The 23729-nt window shown below is 44.7% G+C and overlaps 1 protein-coding gene across 5 annotated transcripts in view; it reads left to right on the top strand.

Moving 5' to 3' along the window:
• Positions 1 to 23729, top strand: part of ADGRG6 (adhesion G protein-coupled receptor G6) — a 192144-nt gene that overhangs the window by 119168 nt on the left and 49247 nt on the right. For all 5 annotated transcript variants that reach the window (XM_066595973.1, XM_066595974.1, XM_066595971.1 and 2 more), the window contains 5 exons: positions 3776 to 3828; positions 10593 to 10655; positions 13409 to 13465; positions 16417 to 16550; positions 18626 to 18740. In XM_066595973.1, the coding sequence (XP_066452070.1) occupies positions 3776 to 3828; positions 10593 to 10655; positions 13409 to 13465; positions 16417 to 16550; positions 18626 to 18740 (422 nt within the window). The remainder of the gene's footprint in view (positions 1 to 3775; positions 3829 to 10592; positions 10656 to 13408; positions 13466 to 16416; positions 16551 to 18625; positions 18741 to 23729) is intronic.

Below are 23729 nucleotides of genomic sequence, written 5' to 3'. Positions count from 1 at the left end.
AAAGATGTGATTCATATACAGTAAAATATACCAACAGACGATTCTAATATGTTGAGCCTTCTACATAAAAGGATTGGTCACCTTTAGAGATGAGCGAGCGTACTCGGAAAAGCACTACTCGCTCGAGTAATTTGCTTTATCTGAGTATCGCTGTGCTCGTCCCTGAAGATTCGGGTGCCGGCACGGAGCGGGGAGATGCAGGGGAGAGCGGGGAGGAACGGAGGGGAGATCTTTCTCTCCCTCTCTCCCGTCCGCTCTCCCCTGCTCCCCGCTGCGACTCACCTGTCAGCCGCAGCGGCACCCGAATCTTCAGGGACGAGCACAGCGATACTCGGATAAAGCAAATTACTCGAGCGAGTAGTGCTTTTCCGAGTACGCTCGCTCATCTCTAGTCACCTTCCTAAATTCTTTACACCTAGTACAGAATATTCTTTTTAAAAATTGACTAAAAAGTTTAGAAATAATAATGTACTTAAAACTGTAAGGAATAACACTTCGCTAAATGATAAAAAAAAAATTCTGCATCTCATTCTTCAGACACTTGGCCATCAGTCTTTCTTCTCATCACTACAGTGGCTTTGAAGTGGTAGTTGCAATTGTGTGATAGTTTGTCTATGTTGCATTATTTTTCTGTCTGCACTTACTGACAGTGTACTAGAGAGGAAATTGGGTTACCAAGTGCTGTTTGCTGCATAATTACATACCTTTCTTTATAGCCTTCTACTGCTTCCTTATATGGGCATAGAGATAGGTCTTCCCTTTCCTTTCTCATTACTACTTCAATTTCCATTGTTATTTGTGCTTTCCTATTCTTTATCCTTAAAAAATTTACAGAAACAGCACTCCATAGTGCAGAGGGTTCTGAATAAATAATCACATCTAAGCAATATTGGTACGTCCTAAAGCTGTGCAGCGGTTAAACACATATATGAACCTGTCAGCACAGTGGCAGCCAGCCCAGAATGGAATAAGGAAAGCCTCAACAGGAGCCAGGAGAAAAGATAAAATGCTACCATGGTGCACTTAAAAAGGGAGAACCTAGGCCAGGAGATGTAGTGGAAAAAAATGTATTCAGCAATGCGTTTCGGAGGAAGGTCCCATGCTGGGACTGAAATGCCTTGGTCCTCTATTTTGAGGCATGCGTGTTCCTGTTTTATCCTTTCTCCTGGTTTCTATTCCTTATCCTTGTCTTCTTCCTTTTTTTTTTTTACATTTGTACATATTATGTTTTGCTGTTTTACAATGCTTGATGAACATAGTTAGTGTCCTCAGAATACCATTCTTTAAAGCAATACTCTGAACCAAGATTGTATAGATACTGTAATGATACCTAGTACAGGACCCGAGGGAGCGGTGTATGACACAGTGATTCAAAGAACACCAAGCAACCCCCCCAGGCCCTGCCTAAACATAACACAGTGTTATGAAGCTTTAATGAAGCAGTATTTTTGCATCATAAATACATTGTAATATCTACATATAAAATATATAAAGTTGCCATGCATATGAACAGTTAAAAACTGTGTAACAATGATACACATGATACTACCTCAAAGGTAGATTTGACATACACATTTCTTCATTCCAAAACCCGGCATCCTCTACCCGGTGTGAATGGCAGTACTAAGCACCGATCAACATGTTTTTTGTTAATCGGCTTTCAGAATGAGGCCTTAGTCACACGGGCGTTTTTTCACGCGATTTGCGGATCGCATGACGGATGCGCATCCGCAAATCGCGTGACCGGAGCGCGCAAGTCGTCCGCAAATCGCCCGAAAATCTGCTCCTAGCCGCGTTTCATTAGAAACGGGCCGGAGCTGTCCAGCGCATTGCATTCAATGGAGACGGCAATAGAGCCGGCTCCATTTAAAGCAATGCGCTGCGGGCGAGCCCGGGATGAATTGTCGGGAAGGGCTTAAATATATAAGCCCTTCCCTGCAATTCATCCTAAAATGTGTAAAAATAAAAAATATATATATACTCACCTTCTCCCGGCAGCCGGAGCTCCGCGCGGCCGTCCTGCAGTGGGTGTGAAGGGGGTGTGAGTCAGACCTGCCCCCTGATTGGCTCAGCGCTGAGCCAATCAGAGGCATGTCTCACTCACACCCATTCATGAATTCGTGAATGGATGTGAGTCAGACCTGCCCCTGATTGGCTCAGCGCTGAGAGGCAGCAGTCACTCACCCATTCATGAATTCATGGGTGTGTGAGTGAAACCTGCCTCTGATTGGTCAGGGCTGTGACCAATCAGAGGCAGATTATTCAGCAGGCGGGGATTTTAAAGCCCTGCTGGCTGAATAGTGCCGAGAAGCAGTTCAGGAGAACCGACAGCGGCCGCGGCTGGACTCCGGCTGCAGCGGAAAGGTGAGTATACAATTTTTTTTTATTTTAACACATTTTAGGATGAATTGCAGGGAAGGGCTTATATATTTAAGCCCTTCCCGACAATTCACCCCGCGCACGCCGGCAGCCCATTGCTTTCAATGGAGCGGCTGTATTGCTGGCTCCATTGAATTCAATGGGCAAACATCGTTCTTCTCTGTCACAGCTGTTACAGATTTGTCTTCTATATGTTCTCAATGGGGTCGGCGCTGCTGCCGCCGGCCCCATTGAGCGCATATAGAGAAGAGAACAGGAATCGCAGATCGCAAATAGGTGCGATCTGCGATTTCTGTTCTATAATTTATCGGACGAGCGCATAAAAAGTGCTCATGTGTCCGATACCATTGCAAAGCAATGGTTTTATAAAATCGCCGGACGCATGCGCATGCGCAAATCGCGGCTAAAAACGCCCGTCTGACTAAGGCCTGAGGGTGCAGTCACATGAGTGATTTTTAAGCACATGTATAGGCGTGATTTAAAACAAAATCTACGTAGAAGCAATGCTTTCTAAGGGAAGCGGTCACATGTGCGATTTTTACTTGAAAAAGATAGAACATATGGGTGCCAATGGACCCAGTCATGCGATTTTTCTACATGCGCCTATACATGTGCTTAAATATTGCTTGTGTGACTGCACCCTAAAGGCAATTTCCCCTTGTAACATGTGCTTGGGAAAATTATTTACATTTTCAAAATGCTTTAAAAGGGCTCTCCCATCTGATACTTTATAAACAGGATATGCTATGAAAGTCTCTTACATGCAGACTCACACATATAACTAGTTTTGCCCCTACTTCCCCTGGCCTGTGACATCTGTGGGTGGTCGGGACTTGTGAAAACATCCAAGTAGGCATTGCTATGCTGTTTCCATAACTCCCATTGAAGTTATTGGGAGTTATGGAAACAGTGTAGCACTGTGAGCTATGGGTGGTTTCCATAAATAAGGAGTTGTGGAAACAGCATAAGTTATTGTTCTTTGTGGTTCTGTGACTCCCGTTGAGTTTTGGGATAGTGGGTGCAGAACTAGAGATAGATGCAGGTCCCAGAGGTGCAATAAAAAAACACAAGAAAGCTCATTCATTTCTTGCGCAAATACGCATTAAATACACAGGTTTCGTATGCATTCACTGTATATGTATGCAGCACCACTGCTGTAATGGGCAATTTTGGTGCTTAATACACACCAAAATAGGACATTCAGCATTTCTTTTCACACTACCAAAAGTCACATAAAAAATACGCTTGTCTGAATACCCCACTATAAATCAGTGTGGATTCAATACAGTGTACTGCGTGCTTAAAAAAAACACTTGTGTGATATGCTGTGCCTGTGTAAATGAGTCTTTAGACTTTCATTTGAAGTTGACCTAATATTAAATTTTGCATTTTTCAGCTGAATGTCACATTCCGGAACTGGAACTACACGGTCTATGTTGTAAATATTAGGTAAGCACTACTATGTTTTTTGATAGAAGGGTTACCATTGCACTGTGATACACTCTATGGCCTTAGTCACATGGGCGTTTTTTCACGCGATTTGTGGATCGCATGACGGATGCGCATCCGCAAATCGCGTGACGGGTGCGCGCAAGTCGCCCGCAAATCGCCCGAAAATCTGCTCCTAGCCGCGTTTCATTAGAAACGGGCCGGAGCTGTCCAGCGCATTGCATTCAATGGAGACGGCAATAGAGCCGGCTCCATTTAAAGCAATGCGCTGCGGGCGAGCCCGGGATGAATTGTCGGGAAGGGCTTAAATATATAAGCCCTTCCCTGCAATTCATCCTAAAATGTGTAAAAATAAAAAATATATATATACTCACCTTCTCCCGGCAGCCGGAGCTCCGCGCGGCCGTCCTGCAGTGGGTGTGAAGGGGGTGTGAGTCAGACCTGCCCCCTGATTGGCTCAGCGCTGAGCCAATCAGAGGCATGTCTCACTCACACCCATTCATGAATTCATGAATGGATGTGAGTCAGACCTGCCCCTGATTGGCTCAGCGCTGAGAGGCAGCAGTCACTCACCCATTCATGCATTCATGAATGGGTGTGTGAGTGAAACCTGCCTCTGATTGGTCAGGGCTGTGACCAATCAGAGGCAGATCATTCAGCAGGCGGGGATTTTAAAGCCCCGCCGGCTGAATAGTGCCGAGAAGCAGTTCAGGAGAACTGACAGCGGCCGCGGCTGGACTCCGGCTGCAGCGGAAAGGTGAGTATACAATTTTTTTTTATTTTAACACATTTTAGGATGAATTGCAGGGAAGGGCTTATATATTTAAGCCCTTCCCGACAATTCACCCCGCGCACGCCGGCAGCCCATTGCTTTCAATGGAGCGGCTGTATTGCTGGCTCCATTGAATTCAATGGGCAAACATCGTTCTTCTCTGTCACAGCTGTTACAGCTGTGGCAGAGAAGAATGATTTGTCTTCTATATGTTCTCAATGGGGTCGGCGCTGCTGCCGCCGGCCCCATTGAGCGCATATAGAGAAGAGAACAGGAATCGCAGATAGGTGCGATCTGTGATTTCTGTTCTATAATTTATCGGACGAGCGCATAAAAAGTGCTCATGTGTCCGATACCATTGCAAAGCAATGGTTTTATAAAATCGCTGGACGCATGCGCATGCGCAAATTGCGGCTAAAAACGCCCGTCTGACTAAGGCCTATAGATGCAATATAACCTGGATTTACTGTACTCTTTGAAACATTTTTAAGAACTGTGTCTACATATACACATATAGGATATAAGTTGGGATAACTTGCCATTCTTATATACTCATTGTCCAGTATACCAAAGGGATAATTGCTAACCCACTTACATTAACATTGTTGTAATTGATTGGTATTTGAAACCTCCCTTTTGTTACAGTGATTCCTGGCGCTATGATAAAAATGTAGCTGCTGATTTCAGTTTTGAAATTGTGTGCAAAGAAATTACAGAAAGAAATGAATTAATTTGCATTTACAACACATCCCCTTTCTTGCACTCATTTTTGCAACTGAGTCCCTCATTTTGTAATTTTCCTAAATTACTTCCTCAATAAATAAAATAAATTCTTCAACAATAATAATCTAATCATCTTTTTAAAATTATTGTTTCATAGAATGCATAAGTAAATTCCTGTGGGCCCTTATTCTTTAACCCCTTGAGTGGCAGGTTTACTGTTACCATGTCGTGCCTCAGAGGGCAGGTTTTTTAAATGAATCAACAATGCAATTTTCTCACACAAGTATTTATTAAGGAACAGAACAATCGCTTTGCAATATTTTTTTGTAAAGAAAGAATAGATTATAACAATTTTGGAAAATAAAATAAAAGAATTCATAAATTTAAAAAATCTATCAAGAAATTCTAATACTTTCTTTTGGTGTGATACGTCTCAAAGCAACCTTCTGGATGTAATGCGATATTCCCACAAAGCTTGCATTCCCATCTGGTTTCTTTCCTTCCGGGACAAACTCGGCACACTCGGGAAACTTCTTCTTTGGTGTGGGTGGGATATGAGATGGGAAATGTCTTTCAGTAAGACGAGCAGGTGGGTCTGTTTTGGGGGGGGTCTTCCTCCCAGGGCTGGTTTCCTTTCCATCGTATACTTCTCTAGAAGTCCATGAATTAATTTATGCCTAAATTGCAGGAGACGGCATTTTTCTCCACCACTTTTGACATACACAATATGGGCATTCACAAGAGTGATGTCTAGGAAATGGAAGAATAGCTTCCGATACCATTTGACGCTCTTCCTGAGGCATTTGTATGGCTTTATTTTTTGGTCCAATCTGTCAACTCCACCCATGTTTGCATTGTACTCGATGACTACGTAAGGTTTTCTCACCAATTCTTTGATATTCCTGTCTGTTTTCGGGTGTTGCCTATTATTCCCCTGTGATATGTGGATAACATTGCCACATCTTTTTTGTCTCGCCATTTGATTGCAGCACAAATTCCAGATGTATAGCAAAGTATGTTTCCTTTTTCCAATTTGGCAGACTTCAATTTTTTAGGCACTTCCTTCCTCCGTAAGTCGACGGTTTCACAGGCTCCAAAACCATGCTGCTGCAGCTCATGGAATAGCATAGGGCCATAAAAACGACATAGCCTTTCCCACAAAGTTCTGGGCACAGCACGAGTTTGGTCGCTGAAGCATGGCTTATCAGTTTCTGTGAATTACTCTCTGTATTCCGTGTTTCTTCCCCTTGTCCAGTGTAAATGAAAAAGTCCCAGGCATATCCTGATAGCGACTCGCATAAAAAAAATTTTTTTATCCCAAACCTGGCTCTCTTTTGCGGAATATACTGCTTCATCGCTAGCCTTCCTTTAAACAACATTAGACTTTCATCCACGGAAATATTTTGTTCTGGAATATAAGTTTTACTAAATGAATTACGAAGAAGTTCTAGTAGTGGCCTAATTTTGCGTAGGCGATCATTACTGTCTGCTTCTTCATTATTTGCAAAGTGTAGATAGCTAAGTAATAGCTGGAATCTTTTTAGAGACATTGTCTCATAAAAAATAGGGGTCTGGAATATATAATCTCTGGACCAATAGAGCTTCAATTCCGGCTTGCTAATTAAGCCCATTGTCAAAATTAAAGCTAAAAAAAGCCGCATCTCATTTTCACACACGTCCGACCAAAATCGAATTCTCGCTTCTGCTCCTGTTCCCATATCTTCTGCATCATTTATGCAATTTTTTGCATACCTATTTGTTTCTCTGATGATATTGCATACAAAATCGTCGGTGAAAAAAGCTCAAAACATCGCAGAGCTGAAGCAGTTGAAGAAGGTGGTGCACAAACACCTGCAAAACCAGAAAAATAAGGTTTTCGACTGGGCTGTTCTGCAGGGTTACATTCCCATTTGGTCCACTGAAAATGGTGCTGAAGTGCCTCCAATGTTTTTTTCTGTAGCTCAATGTCTGCGCTCTCAAGCAGTTCTTCCCCACTGTCACTCCCATCACTGCTGCTGATATTTTCTTGGTCACTGTCACTTTCTTAGTAGCTGATATCGCTTTCTTCTTCACCACTTTCAAACAGTGCAGCAATGACAATCTTATGCTTTCTGTTTGCCATTATCCCACTCATCTTGTAGGTATTCCTGAGGAAATTTCAACAGTCTATTTGGTCAAAAGACTGCACAAGGGATAAATTACACAACGGGCTAGAAGTCCTATCTGGCGGTAAAACTGTAGGATGTGGTCAGAAGCCAAACAATATTCTGCGCTCCGGCCCAATAATGTTAAAAAAGAATTGGTTTCACTCACTCTTTATTGAGGGACCTTAATTACCACAGTGTAAACTTATTCCCGCTAAAATCTGCTCTGCAGAGTAAAGGGTGCGTTCAGAGGAGCGTGGGGAGTAAAGAGTGCATTCAGACAAGCGTGGAGAGTAAAGGGGACTCACCAAGGGGACTTAAGAATCCCCTCTCAACAGTTGTGACAGCTGTGGGAGGGGACCGAGTAGCACTCCTATTGACTTCAATGGAGCCGCCGGCAGCCCCACTGAAGGCAATAGTAAGCCCTTCGCAGAAAATCATTTCTATCAAGTGTAAAAAATAAAATAAAATACATACTTACCTCTCTGTGCTGCCGGGGCTCAGGCGCGTGTCTCTACTCGGGTCCCGGTACTGTCATCATGGTCTTTCAGCTGGCGGGGATTTAAAATCCCCGCCTGCTGAAAGGACTGCCTGTGATTGGCTGAGCACTCAGCCAATTACACACAGCGCTTGGTCCATTCATAAAATTCTATGAATGGACCGACGCTGTGTGTGATTGGCTGAGCACTCAGCCAATCACACGCAACCCTTTCAGCAAGCGGGGATTTTAAATCCCCTCCTGCTGAAAGAACATAATTATAGTGTCGGGAGGGGACCGTGTAGCACTCCTATTGACTTCAATGGAGCCGCCGACCTGTCGGCGGCCCCATTGAGGGCAATAGTAAGCTGGCTCACCCGCAGTAATTTTCTGGGAAGGGCTTAAAATATAAGCCCTTCGCAGAAAAAAATTTCTATCAAGTGTAAAAAATGAAATAAAATACATACTTACCTCCCTGCGCTGTCAGGGCTCAGGCGCGTGCCTCCGCTCGGGTCCCGGCACTGTAATCATGTTCTTTCAGCTGGCGGGGATTTAAAATCCCTGCCTGCTGAAAGGACTGCGTGTGATTGGCTAAATGCTCAGCCAATCACACGCAGCGCTCGGTCCATTCATAGAATTCTGTGAATGGACCGAGCACTGAAATCAATAGGAGTGCTATGCGGTCCCCTCCCACAGCTGTCACAACAGTCCCTTTTACTCCCCATGCAGTAAAAACCCCAGAAATTCAGCTGACATCTCAGTGCTCAGCACATTTCAGCACTGGAGCTGTCCACGGAAACCTTCCGGGGTTTAACTGCATGGTCAGTGCAGCAAGCCCCGGAGATTTTCTGGGCGTGCCACTAATGGGTTAAAGAGCCTCTTCCGTGATTATTATTGTTTATTCATTGTGTATATATAAATGAGCTAGTGTTACCTTGGTTAATTATTTCTTTCTGTCTGAGACTCCCAGCCTCTTTTTTTTCAGTTGGTCATGTCATCTCACTTCCAATCGGCTCAGATCAACTTGGGGTTATGGATTTATTTTCTAGTCAATTTCTCAGTCCATGTGATGCTGTTGCATCGAGCAACCACAGCAACTGTGTTGAGTGGCAGAAAAGTACTCCTGTCACAGTTATTGATGATGATCACACATCTCCTGTCACACAGTTATAATAGGGGAGATCACAGCTCATTCTCTTTACTGTATAGTTATGGTCTGTAACTTATTTAGGTTAATGAAAATTAAACTATCCCCCCTGCAGACAAAAATCATATAGCCTTAACTAATGTTGGTCTGATGCATCATCGAACTGATTAAAAGTGAAAATAGAAAATATCACCATCAAGACAGGGGGCCTGCAGTGCCTGACAGGGGGCTGCAGTACAGGAAAGTGACTAGAATACACAGAGGAGACATTCAGAGTGTGACAGACAATCAGGTGAGGGGGTCAGGTATAGAAAAATGTGTTTTTACCAGAGTGACCCTTTAGTCCCCTTTGATCAGCAGTTATCACCAGAGGAAGGTGTTTATAGGCACTTAGTTTTCCTGCAGTGACCACTACAGGGGAGATGTGACATTACACAATGCACATTAAAATGAATTGCTTTCCAAGAAATATGTGTATACACAATGATACAGATTTACTAAGGGCTCATGTCCACGGGGAAAATAGGATTTAGGATCCGCAGCGGATCTCCCGCGCGCGGATCCACACCCCATAGGGATGCATTGACCACCCGCGGGTACATAAATACCCGCGGATCGTCAATAAAAGTGAAAAAAAATGGAGCATGAAAAAATCTGGACCATGCTCCATTTTCATGCGGGTCTCCCGCGGGGACGGCTCCCGCGGGCTTCTATTGAAGCCTATGGAAGCCGTCCGGATCCGCGGGAGACCTAAAATAGGAATTTAAAGCATTTACTCACCCGCAGCGGACCGCGAAGCTCTTCTCTTCCTCACCGCCGCATCTCCCTTGCTTCGGCTCGGCGGATGTGCCCGGCGCATGCGCGCGGCACGTCGACGACGTGCCGGCGACGTGCCGCCGGCGTCAGGAATTCATCCGCCGGCCGAAAATGAAGATCCGGCCGTGAGGAAGAGCAGAGCTTCGTCGCCCGCGCCGGATAGGTAAATTCTTTTAAATTGCTAATTTCAGCGCTCATGTCCGCGGGGCAGGAGGGACCCGCTGCAGATTCTCCATGGAGAATCTGCAGCGGATCTGATTTTCCCCGTGGACATGAGGCCTAATACTGTCTAATAGTCTGACAGTGCAAACTTAGACTAGACAGTTGTAAAATGCGCCACATTAATCAGAGTGGCTCATGCTGCATGATAATTCTGATGTATCTTTAGATACTTCTGTTTAATTTTATACCACCTACAAGGTGGCTTAGTTTATGATTGTTTTTGTGCCAAAAAGTTTGTTACAATTTTTGGCGCACAATGTGGAATTGATAAAAATCACTTAGAAATGTCTGGGCCTTTAAAATGGAAGGGATTAATGTTAATTTTAAACTCGTGCTTAAAATGAAGATTGTACAAATTTTGGTTGTATCTTCATTCAATTTATGTTTAGAAAATGATTAGCTGCAAAATTCAGAATTTCATCTTAGAAGATTATTCTGTTATAATTTCATTCTCTTTTCCAGCATTACACACGTAAATGGAAGTGCACGGCATGCCAGAGATGTGCAGACAATCGTGAATAACAGGTAAGAAAGTAGACAGAAAAACACATGGGTTCACTGGACTGGGATATTCATTGATGGGATACTGAATTATATTATATATACAATGGTGGAGATTGATTATTACAATCTTACATTGAGACCAGGAAGGCGGAAGATGCTTCACATTTACTACAGCTGTGAATGCTGTGGTATATATCTTGTTTTGCTAGACATATTAGACACTTTTCCTTAATTTACCTCTTTAGCGGCTTACTTTAGACTCATATGTTGTCCCAAAATTTTGGTAAAATTTCAGCACAATTTGGTGCATTTTAAGATCCCTCTAAGCCATGCCCTCTTTTCTAGACAGTTTTCAAAACTGTCTAGTGAGGCGCAAAATCTGTCAAAAACATATAAATTTGACGCAAGGTAGTTATGTCAGGTTTTTGTTGCAAATTGAACAAGAGTCACTAAACATTTAGCTTAGTGGATCTCCCCCATAGTATTAGAGCTATCTGTTCAATATTTTTGTTTTTGCAGAGATTCAACTATTATTTATGAAAAATGCAATATCTTACCAAACTTTTTAGTCAATTTCTGTATGATAGCTGCCTCCACATTAATGATTGAGAAGAGAAATATGAGGACTATACATTCATAGAGTTCATGCCGAATATGGGTGTTCCTACCTTGGTGTAGGAGGGCCCTGCTTTTACATTGATAATTGGTACATGGTGCTGATTTTGCAGATGATATACATTTATGACATATATTTATAGGCATGGAAGGGAGGACAAAGTTCTTTTGTGTATACTTATATTTACTTATACTTTATATTTACCTGCTGAGAAAACTGATTGTTTCAACATCCTGTACAAAGTATACAAGCTATAACTTAGTATCTATGAAAGGTTTTTGCGTAAATTTAAGTAACATATTTGCAAAATTAATCCATTTTAAGGCCGAATGCACACTGCCGGGTCAGATTCCGCAGTGGGATCCCGCAGCAGGATCCGATCCTGTGCCTGGCCTGTGACTCCTGCGTACCTGTCTGCAGTCGACTATTCTGTATAACAGATGTGCCAGGTGGTGCGCCGCTGCACATGCGCAGTACAGAATATGCCACGCAATCGCTATGTGATGATACAGAATTCGCCACCCTTCCATAATGTCATTGCGTAAGAGCCGCGGATCAGACGGCTTCCATTCAATGGAGGCTGTCCCCGCGGAAACCGTGCTGGAATAGGACATGCTGCGATTTTCCCTCCGTGAGTGAGAAAATCGATTGTCTATGCGCAGCATTTGCTGTAAAATCTGGAGGCGGACGCCTGCTCCGGAGTCTGCAATGCAAATACCTCTGTGTGCATTGGGCCTAAGAGTAAGATTATATCTAGGTTATAAACTTAGGTTAAGACTAAGACTATTTTTAAAAGGGCGCAATCAAAAAAAGGAAAAAAATAGCAGCACAGCAATATTTAATCCCACTCACTTGTTCACTTCAGGGAGGGCCTGTAGCGGTGCACGCTCCAATGAATCCGTGACTCCTTGGATCCAAAATAGGTATTAGCAAAACATAGGTGGTAGAAGCAGCACACCAGAGATTCTTTTCTTTCTCAGCTTAATAACAATGATGTGTATGAGCCGCTTAGTTGTGACCCTTCAAGTACTTATCAGAGAGACCTGAGAACCTTTCTTGATGACGCCATGTTTAATGGTGTCATCGACAGGCCTCTCAGGGACTTTTTGTTTATCAAATTTCCTGTCACTCCAGTCTTGTACACACTCCCCAAAATACATAAATGGCTGATTAACCCGCCAGGGTGCCCAATTATTTCTGGACGAGGCTCCTTGTTCAATAACATATCTAGATTTCTAGATAGTGTTTTGAGAACGTTTGTGAGCAATAGCCCTACTTACATTAGGGACACCTCTGATTTTTTACTTAAATTACGGAATGTCAAGATTGCTACTGAAAATGTGATCATAGGTACCCTTTACGTCACTTCTTTATACACAAATATTGACCATTCTAAGGGGCTACAGGCTGTCAGAGAACACTTGATGGGATCTCAGTGGTCTAATGGATGTCTGGAATTTGTCCTTTCCTTACTAATTGTGAATGGTGTGATCCTGTGTTATCTATATACATGGTGTTTACCTTGCATTACAATTCGGTCTGAAATAACTGCTGAAAATTTTTCTAGACAGAACAGAGAGTATCAGCCTGTTATTAGTATTAGTGGTCAGGGTGAGAACTGCAGGACTTTAAAAAGTTTTAAAATATAGATTGTAACATCAAACATAAGAAAAAGAATAACATTAGGATTTGATTTATACAACAGGTTATTTCTGATGACACACTCCACTTCTATTCTAGTAGAATATTTGAGGAAACCCTAAGGCCTTATTTGCACAGTTTAATTAAGATTTTTTGACATGTATCTGACAATCTCCAGCAGATCTCTGAGAATTCGCAGCAGAGAGAGCATCAAAGGAAAGCCCAGGTTATGGTATACCTCGGTCGTAAAAAATTTACATACTGGCCGGCGCTTGTAATTGCAGGTGTAGCTCACACTAATTTCAAACCAAGAACCATAGACCTAAGTGCACATAATGCCTGAATTGCAGTTTCTAGGTGCTACCATGAGTTTGCTTGTTGGGTGTATAACACTGCGGATATCTTTCACTAGCGGTCCAATAGATGATTTAACTCTTTTGAAATGTTGCTTTTTGAAATACACACATGCAGTTTTCTGAAATAATTCTAACATTCTAATGCTTTATTTTCCCCTTAGCTTTTCAAAGAATCTTGCAAGATTTACCAGAGGTGTGGAAGACAACAAAAATCAAAGGTAAATTTGCAAGCATGTAACGGGCTCTTTTTTAAGGGCTTTTAAACCATCATGTGTGATCTGGACCCCACTCCAGAATCGTGCAGACAATGACACAGACACAGCATGATTAAATAGCATGGATGTGAGTGAGAGCTGCCTCTGATTGGTCAGGCTGTGACCAATCAGAGGCAGTTCATTCAGCAGGCGGGGATTTTAAATCCCCGGCTGCTGAATACTACAGAGAGCAGTTCAGGAGAACTGCCGCCGGCTGCGGCTGAACTCCGGCTGCCGGGACCAGGTGAGTATATATATTTTTTCATTTTTACACATTTCTGGATGAATTGCAGGGAAGGGCTTATATATTTAAGCCCTTCCCGAAAATTCATCGTGAGATCGCCCGCAGCGCATTGCTTTCAATGGAGCAGGCTGTATTGCCGGCTCCATTGAATTCAATGCGCTGGACAGCTCCGGCCCGTTTCTATTGAAACGCGGCTAGGAAGAGTTCTTTCGGGCGATTTTTCGGCCCGGTCACGCGATTTGCAGATGCGCATCCGTCATGCGATCCGCAAATCGCGGCAAAAACGCCCGTGTGACTAAGGCCTAAGGGTGCATATATATGCGCGTGTTTATGTGCATACATACGTGCGCACATAACCATGCATCTATTATAACCATTGGTTTCCTATGCTGTGTTCACATGTCCGTGGTTTACAGGTGTGCATAGGTCCATGGTTTGTGTCAATATTCCCTGCAGAGAGTCCCCTCATCACTGAATCACTGCCACAGGGTTAAGTGACAAGGGGACTCCCTGTGGGAAATAAAAAATCCCCTGCCACAGCTCTGTGGCAGAGAATCGCAAAGCTCTCTGATTGATTTTAATGGGCCCTTCTCCGCAGTGATTTTCGGGGAAGGGCTTTAAATGTAAGCCCTTCCCTGAAAATCAATCCTAGTTGTGGTAAAAAATAAAACATACTTACCTCTTCGCCACTGCAGCCTAGCCGCTTGAGTCCTGTCACTGTAATGAATTCAATGAATGGTCGAGTGCTGCCTGTGATTGGCTGAGCGCTGTGACCAATCACAGACAGCGCTCAGCTGTCATTCACTGAGCACCTGAGCACCTCAGCCAATCACAATCAGCTCTTTCAGCAGGCGGGGATTTTAAATCCCCGCCTGCTCAAAGTACAGCACTACAGAGCAGGGGGCAGCGCAGAGAAGACGCAGCTCAGCCCCGGCAGCTGAAGGAAGGTGAGTGTCTATTTTTTTTTTAACTTTTTTACACTACTTTTACTGTTTTTTCAGGAAAGGGCTTATATTTAAAGCCCTTCTCTGAAATCCAATGACAGGGTCTCGACAGCAGGATCCTCTACCGCAGCTGTCATGTGTGACAGCTGCGGTAGGGAATTGAAGAATTCCTTTGCTGCATCTGTCACAGATGTGGCAGGTGCAGCAGCAGGGAATTCTGTTTACTAGCAGGGATGAAGAAAACATCTGCTACATGCAGCAGATGTGTTCTTCATCCCCGCGGGGGACACAGCAGAGGCGGATAGGTACATTTTTTTATTTATTTATTTTTATGCACTAAAATTCTTGTTTTGCAGGGAAGGGCTTATATGTAAAGCCCTTCCATGAAAAACAATTCAGGGGTGCCGGCAGACCATTGTCTTCAATGGAGCCGCCGGCAGCAGCCGTGGCTCCATTTAAAACAATGCACGCAGCTACATACACGCATGTTTTTACTCATACAGAGGTACGCACCTATGTACGCACAAAAACACGCTCGTGTGATGCCACCCTTAAGCAGTGATTGTTCCTATAAAGTAGGCCTGCACAACTGAAAATGGGCAAACCTGTTGGGGCCACAGATCGGTTTTTAGCAGCTTGCTTACAGCGTGAGCTGCTAAGAACCTATCTATTCTATTAAGGTAAGGTTACAAACCATCATAGTATATAAAAGGGCAGGTAAGTATATATATATATATATATATATATATTGCAATATGCTTACCTGTCCTTTGAAGCAGCTTATAAAGATTCTTCCGCTGCTGCTCCATTGACACTGCTGCTTGCACCACCCTACCTGGGCCTAAAGGACTTCTCTGAATTGAATGACAGTCATGTGATCTGATCCACAGCAAGGGAGAATATAGCGGGTGTCAGCTGCGTATTACTCACAATGTTCAAGCCATGCAGCTGACGTCCACTATCCCCTGCTTCGCTACACAACGTGGCCAATCACATGAATATTATTCACTGAAGGTCCTTTACCCAGTAACGTTTACCCCTAGCAGCTAGCGATTAGCCTTTTAACATCATAGTCAGGCCGCGGGCTTCCAGAAATTCTTTGATGGTGGCCCATGGGATATATGTTGTGCAGGCCTGCTATAGGGTCATTAGTATAATAATGAGAGTATATTACAGTTACAGAAACATATTAACCCTTTGCAATCCAATGTTGGATATAGGGTTTCCTATGGGACATTCTCTTTCTGCCATTATACAATGGTGCCGTCTGCTGGCCAGAGCCAGTACTGCGGTATGTGATGTGCTGGAGAGGCCCCCGATAACAGAGCGGCCAGTAATCTACAATAAGAATACCCTGCTAGACGTCTTACGACATCGGAGCTGTGTACAGCCTTCAATCAGAATGTCTTTAAATGTCAGGCAGTGGATTGGAATGGGTTAAAATTTTGTGCCAAAAAGTGTTTTTATGCTGTATGACTGCTAATTGTGATACTATCTTCACTGTAAAAATGTGGCAACCATAGCTCTTATTTAGAGTGTTGTCTCTTCCTTCTCAACACAAAAGATGATTGAAGATTGAATACAGATTGAAATATGTTGGCGCTATACAAATAAAGATTATTATTATTATTATTATTACAATGTTTCACATGAAAGGAGTGTTCTAAAATTGTTTCATGTTATTCTAACTAATGCAGATAACCAGAATTACTTATGTACCTTTGCAGTTATTACGTCTGGGCCCTTCTGGTATACAACAACAGTAATAATATTGTTTTGGAAAAAGACGACATATTAAAAAAGATTAATGGGAGCTCACCCAGTGGCCTGACTCTTCAAGCAATTGAGGTTTTTCCAGTTGGTAAGTGTATAGAGTATGCAGTATTACAAGTTTGAAAAGAATTACTGAGGTGTGGAACCCTACGTTTAGTGCCACATGAGTGTATAAAAGCTTAGAATGTGTTGCATGTATAGTTCCGTATGCCATCTGTATGTAGTCAATGTGTCCTTTCTTTTGCTTCAGTACGTCATCCATTTCCGAGTCCGCAAAAAGAAACTGGAATAGCCTCAATTCTTTTTTCTGCATATCCTAGCAATTCAGCAAAGCTAAAAACATTTTAAGGGTACACCAAAATCCGCAGCAAAAACCGTGTCGAAATCCACCCTTTTGATTTTTGAATTGAATCCACAGCCAACGTCACTCCTTTAAGGGCTCCTTCCCACTTGCATCTTTTTAATGCTGCAGTATTGCTGCATTTTTTTTACGCGATTGTCAATGGGACTTTCTAAAGTTAAAAACGCATCGCAAGTTGGTGCTTTGCGATTTTTATGCAATGCGTTTTTAACATTAGGAAGTAACATTGACAATCGCGTTAAAAAAACGCACCTACATCGCAGCGTTAAAAAAACGCAAGTGGGTAGGAGCCCTAATTGAAAGGGTGAAATCTGCTGCTGATCTTCAACAAAAAACATTTTGTCCACTGTGGAAAATTCGTACCATTTCCTGTATGTGTCAATGTAACCTAAGGTTCAGTTTAGGCTACTCATACATGCAGGTGTCATACGGATTGATGGACGATGTGAAATAAGAAATCGTGGCATGTGCTATTCCAGTTATTCTCCATGGATGGAAGTAGCCCACTCCATTTTAAAACATCCGTGAGAATCAGATAGTGTGTTGTCCAATATTAATTATGGCCAGGGGCTGGCTGGCAAATTTTAGCCCAAGGAGCAAGTGCATAGCACCAGAGCCAAGGTCCTATCATATATATACGCCCCTAGAACTAAGCTCATGACATACATGCAGTATCAGAACCAAGCTCAGTACATAAATACAGCACCAGAATTAAGCTTATGACTTATATACAGAAGCAGAGCCAAACTCATACCATAAATACAGCCCTGATCTCAGCTCATAACATAAATACAGCACCAGAGCCAAGTACTATACATCTTTTCTAGTGATAGCAGTTACAATGCAGTTATCTCTATTGGTCACAGGTGATGTTATATCTGTTTAGAGTCATCATTGTTTTTCTTCTCTTTGGGTCCACTGAGAATTCTTCCAGCCATGACTTGTTTCGACACACTCTCCCCACCTGCTGCCACAATCCCTAAATTAATTTATCAGTTCCCCCCTAAAGTAACAATGTGCCACTTTGGATCACTAATAATATTGCCTCTAGTGTGGTCCCACTAACACATAAGACCTCATTGTGGCCCCAATCAGTAATGGTGTGTTTGCTGTGGCCCCACCAAGTAATAGTACATGTACTGTGACCCCCAATTAGTTGCAAGACCCCCACTGTGGCCCCAATTAGAGTAAGGATCCCTGCTGTGGCCCCATTTAGCTATATGACTGTCACTGCGGGCCCAATTAGTAGTAAAACCTTTGCTGTGGCTCCCCAATTACTATTATGATCAGCATAGACCCAATAAATGTGTCAAAAGTTAGAAAAAGAGGCCAATACAAAAAATACATTATTTCATAATTTCGTACTTACCTACAGTTAGCATCTGGACACAGCATTTTTTTTCCACCAAAACATACCACAAAGAAAATGTTATCGTTAAGACACTAAAAAGGGGTTTTCGCACAAAAAAAGTGTGATACCAATCTAATAATGTTTCTTAATCACAGTTGATATCTGAATAATTTTGTGATTTTTCAGGTTGTACTGTTTTTCTAATATGTACCAAATTTATTGATTAGCACCATTCTTTGCACAAAAAATATTGGTATATGCCTTCGCCAGCCATGAGGTAGTATAAGGAAAGAAATGTGTCTTACATGCCTAACAAATTAAAAATTTATCATGGCATGTGCAATATTTTTATAGATTTTACATAAGTTGCACAATTTTCACCAGCTTGTAAATTGATTCTTTATGCAGCACCATTGACAACCCATTCTCATTGTTATTTATTCCCTTCCAGAATTTTGTAAAGGTGAAGAATCACCAACATTATACCATTGGCCTCCGACAAAGCCAACAACAACTGCGATTATTCCATGTCCAAAAAACTCTGCATATACTGCTTCAAGGACTTGGTAAGACATATGTATAATATGTAGTCAGACAAGCATTTTTGTGCACGCATGTTAGGCACATTTGCGATGCGCATCTATAAGAACCAATGTTTTCCAATGAAAGTGGTCACATATGCGGTTTTTATATGCGAATAAACTTCGCACCTGCGAAATATAGAACATTTGAGTTCCAATGCACTCAGTCACGCGATTTTCTCTACATGCAATGTGCGATTTTTTTTTTCCCCACGCCTATAATGTGTGAAAAATTCGCTCATCTGACTGAGCCCTCAAGAGGACAATTTCTGTAAGTAGGTGCTAGGCTGCAATGAATCTACTGGATGCCAAGTCAGGCCTTAGTCACACGGGCGTTTTTTGCTGCGATTGGCGGATCGCATGACGGGTGCGCAAATCGCGTGACCGGGGCAGAAAAATCGCCCGAAAAAATTCATCGCGGGATGAATTGTCAGGACGGGCTTAAATATATAAGCCCTTCCCTGCAATTCATCCAGAAATGTGTAAAAATTTAAAAAATAAAAATATACTCACCTGGTCCCGGCAGAACGATGTTAGCCCATTGAATTCAATGGAGCCGGCAATACAGCCAGCTCCATTGAAAGCAATGGGCTGCCGGTGATCGCGGGATGAATTGTCGGGAAGGGCTTCATGAATGGGTGTGAGTGAGAGCTGCCTCTGATTGGTTCAGCGCTGAGCCAATCAGGGGCAGCTCTCACTCACACCTACTCACACCCACTGCTGGCTGAACTCTGTCTGCCGGGACAAGGTGAGTATATATATTTTTTTTATTTTTACACATTTATGGATGAATTGCAGGGAAGGGCTTATATATTTAAGCCCTTCCCGACAATACATCCTGCGATCGCCGGCAGCCCATTGCTTTCAATGGAGTCGGCTGTATTGCCGGCTCCATTGAATTCAATGGGCAAACATCATTCTTCTCTGTAATTTTTTTAAACTTATTTTTAACATCTATGTTCCCCACAAAATCATATAAGACATATGGAGGTCATTAACATTGTCTTTTTGCTTTTTTATTTACACTTTTGTACTGTTACTGGGGTATTCATAAGAGCCCCAGTCACAAGGGAAAACATTCCCCTGTAGTGATAATAGTCACTGACAGAGATACCCTTGGCAGAGGGCACCCGGTGGTCATATGATTCCTGGGTGGAATAACGGAAGTACCACTTCCACTTTCTCTTTAGACTACATAGCACTCATTGAGTCATAGTAAGTCCTTGCTGACAAACTATACAGTCAGCTCCACTGGCATGAGGACAAGTTAGATTATATAATCTACAGCAGTGATGGCGAACCTTTTAGAGACCGAATGCCCAAACTGCAACGCAAAACCAACTTATGTATCGCAAAGTGCCAACACGTCAGGGGGCGGGGCTTATCACGACATGATTTTACCCCTGTCGTTCTAAAAAGGACAGGGCTGCTTCAAAATAGACAGGGTGCAGATTCTGACTGCTTTTTGGATGTGGAAAATTCTGCAGCATTTCCGCATCCAAAAAGTTGTCAAAATCTGCACCCTGTCTATTTTGATACAGCCCTGCCAGTTTCTGCCGCATGTAAACACACCCCAGTGGTAATAGTGGCCCTCCTAGCGATAATAGTGACCCCCCTCAGTGCTAATAGTGACATACCCCAGCGGTCCCCCAGCAGTAATAATGCCCGCTTCCCCCCCAGCGGTTCCCACAGCAGTCATATTACCCCCCCCCAGTGGTCCACCAGCAGTCACAATGCCACCCCCAGCTGTCTGCCAGCAATAATGCCCCCCTCCCCTCAAGCGGTTCCCCCAGCAATCATAATGCGCCCCCCTCCCCCAGCGGTCCCCCAGCAGTCATAATGCCCCCAGCAGTCATAATGCCTCCCCCCCCCCAGCGGTTCCCCCAGCAGTCATAATGCCTCCCCCCCAGCGGTTCCCCCAGCAGTCCTAATGCCTTTCCCCCCAGCGGTTCCCTCAGCAGTCCTAATGCCTCCCCCCCAGCGATTCTCCCAGCAGTCATGCCTCCCCTCCCCCGCTAGCGATTCTCCCAGCAGTCATAATGCCTCCCCTCCCCTCAGCGATTCTCCCAGCAGTCATAATGCCTCCCCCCCCCAGCGATTCTCCCAGCAGTCATAATGCTTCCCCTCCCCCCCAGCAATTCTCCCAGCAGTCATTGCCTCCCCTCCCCCAGCGGTCCCCCAGCAGTCATAATGCCCCCAGCAGTCATAATGCCTCCCCCCCCCCAGCGGTTCCCCCAGCAGTCATAATGCCTCCCCCCCAGCGGTTCCCCCAGCAGTCCTAATGCCTTTCCCCCCAGCGGTTCCCTCAGCAGTCCTAATGCCTCCCCCCCAGCGATTCTCCCAGCAGTCATGCCTCCCCTCCCCCGCTAGCGATTCTCCCAGCAGTCATAATGCCTCCCCTCCCCTCAGCGATTCTCCCAGCAGTCATAATGCTTCCCCTCCCCCCCAGCAATTCTCCCAGCAGTCATTGCCTCCCCTCCCCCGCTAGCGATTCTCCCAGCAGTCATAATGCTTCCCCTCCCCCCCAGCGATTCTCCCAGCAGTCATAATGCTTCCCCTTCCCCCAGCGATTCTCCCAGCAGTCAGAATGCCCCCCCCACAGCGATTTTCCCAGCAGTCAGAATGCCCCCCCTCCCCCCCAGCGATTTTCCCAGCAGTCAGAATGCCCCCCCAGCTATTTTCCCAGCAGTCAGAATGCCCCCCCAGCTATTTTCCCAGCAGTCAGAATGCCCCCCCCCAGCAATTTCCCAGCAGTCAGAATGCCCCTCTCCCCCCCAGCGATTTTCCCAGCAGTCAGAATGCCCCCTCCCCCCCCAGCGATTTTCCCAGCAATCAGAATGCCCACCCTCCCCCCCAGCGATTTTCCCAGCAGTCAGAATGCCCCCCTCCCCCCCCCCCCCAGTGATTTTCCCAGCAGTCAGAATGCCTCCCCTCCCCCCCAGCGATTTTCCCAGTAGTCAGAATGCCTCCCCTCCCCCCCCCCAGCGATTTTCCCAGCAGTCAGAATGCCTCCCCTCCCCCCCAGTGATTCTCCCAGCTGTCAAAATGCCCGCCCCCTGTCCCACATACTTACCCCTCCTCCTCGCGGGAGCGCCGCTCCTCTCCTGCCTGATCCCAGGTGCATACTGAAGGCAGTGTGCTGCTGTTGGATGCCTTCTCCCCCTGCTCTTGCGGAACCAAAGAAGGAGACATCGGAAGAGGGGGGAGAAGGATCCTAGCTGCACACTGACTCACAGTGTGCGCCGGGATCAGCACAGAAAGCAGCGCTGAATGAATGTCAGCAGGGGAGCCCGGCCCCTGCAGGCATTCACTAAGGTGGTGAGCGGCCGATGGCGGCGCGTGCCAGCAGGGAGGGCTCTGTGTGCCGCCTCTGGCACACGTGCCATAGGTTCGCCACCACTGGTCTACAGTAAATCATTGCATACCTTATAGATGCAAACATGGCAGTGGCATGAAATTTTAAGCTATTGGGTAGTTATTATTTGAATTCTTCGACTTTAAAAGGTGAATTGTGCTAATAATTTATTAGGGAAATACTTTTGGTGAAATTATGTTATATGATTTATAAAGTGGATTCAAGGTGGAGATTCATGCTAGGACATATGGATGTCATAGAAGAGGTTCCCCTGTTTGGGAGTCATTTCTTTAAGCAAGAATAGAGATCAGGTGTTTATTAGGGATGCTGGGAATGGAATCATCCTAGGTGTGACATATTGAAATAGTTCGTACAAAAAAAAAAATAGGTCAGCACTTCCCAATAGAAATCCATAGGTGCACATTAAAACATGACTGCAACATTCAGTAGAAGCAGAAACCAAAAAGTGGCAACAGCACTAGCGATGAGCGAGCACCAAAATGCTCGGGTGCTCGTTACTCGGGACGAACTTTTCGCGATGCTCGAGGGTTCGTTTCGAGTAACAAACCCCATTGAAGTCAATGGGCGACCCGAGCATTTTTGTATTTCGCCGATGCTCGCTAAGGTTTCCTTGTGTGAAAATCTGGGCAATTCAAGAAAGTGATGGGAACGACACAGCAACGGATAGGGCAGGCGAGGGGCTACATGTTGGGCTGCATCTCAAGTTCACAGGTCCCATTATTAAGCCACAATAGCGGCAAGAGTGGGGCCCCCCCCCCTCCCAACAACTTTTACTTCTGAAAAGCCCTCATTAGCATGGCATACCTTTGCTAAGCACCACACTACCTCCAACAAAGCACAATCACTGCCTGCATGACACTCCACTGCCACTTCTCCTGGGTTACATGCTGCCCAACCGCCCCCTCTCCCTCCCACAGCGCACACCAAAGTGTCCCTGCGCAGCCTTCAGCTGCCCTCATGCCACACCACCCTCATGTCTATTTAGAAGTGCGTCTGCCATGAGGAGGAACCGCAGGCACACACTGCAGAGGGTTGGCACGGCTAGGCAGCGACCCTCTTTAAAAGGGGCGGGGCGATAGCCCACAATGCTGTACAGAAGCAATGAGAAATAGAATCCTGTGCCACCGCCATCAGGAGCTGCACACGTGGGCATAGCAATGGGGAACCTATGTGCCACACACTATTCATTCTGTCAAGGTGTCTCTGCATGCCCCAGTCAGACCGGGCTTTTTAATTCATAGACACAGGCAGGTACAACTCCCTATTGTGAAGTCCCTGTCGACCGACAGCATGGGTGGCTCCCTGGAACCCACCGGCGATACACAAAAATATCCCATTGCATTGCCCAACACAGCTGAGGTAGTAATGTCGTGCTTAATGCAGGTGGGCTTCGGCCCACACTGCATGCCCCAGTCAGACTGGGGTTCTTTACAAGTGGAAACAGATGCATTTATAATTCCCTGTGCACCCACAGCATGGGTGGGTGCCAGGAAGCCACCGGCGGTACATAGAAATATCCCATTGCATTGCCCAACACAGCTGAGGAAGTAATGTCGTGCTTAATGCAGGTGGGCTCCGGCCAACACTGCATGCCCCAG

Source organism: Eleutherodactylus coqui, chromosome 3, assembly GCF_035609145.1.
Source record: "Eleutherodactylus coqui strain aEleCoq1 chromosome 3, aEleCoq1.hap1, whole genome shotgun sequence".
NCBI lineage: Eukaryota > Metazoa > Chordata > Amphibia > Anura > Eleutherodactylidae > Eleutherodactylus > Eleutherodactylus coqui.
Note: the sequence above shows the minus strand (reverse complement) of the source record. Positions and strands in the feature narration are given on the sequence as shown.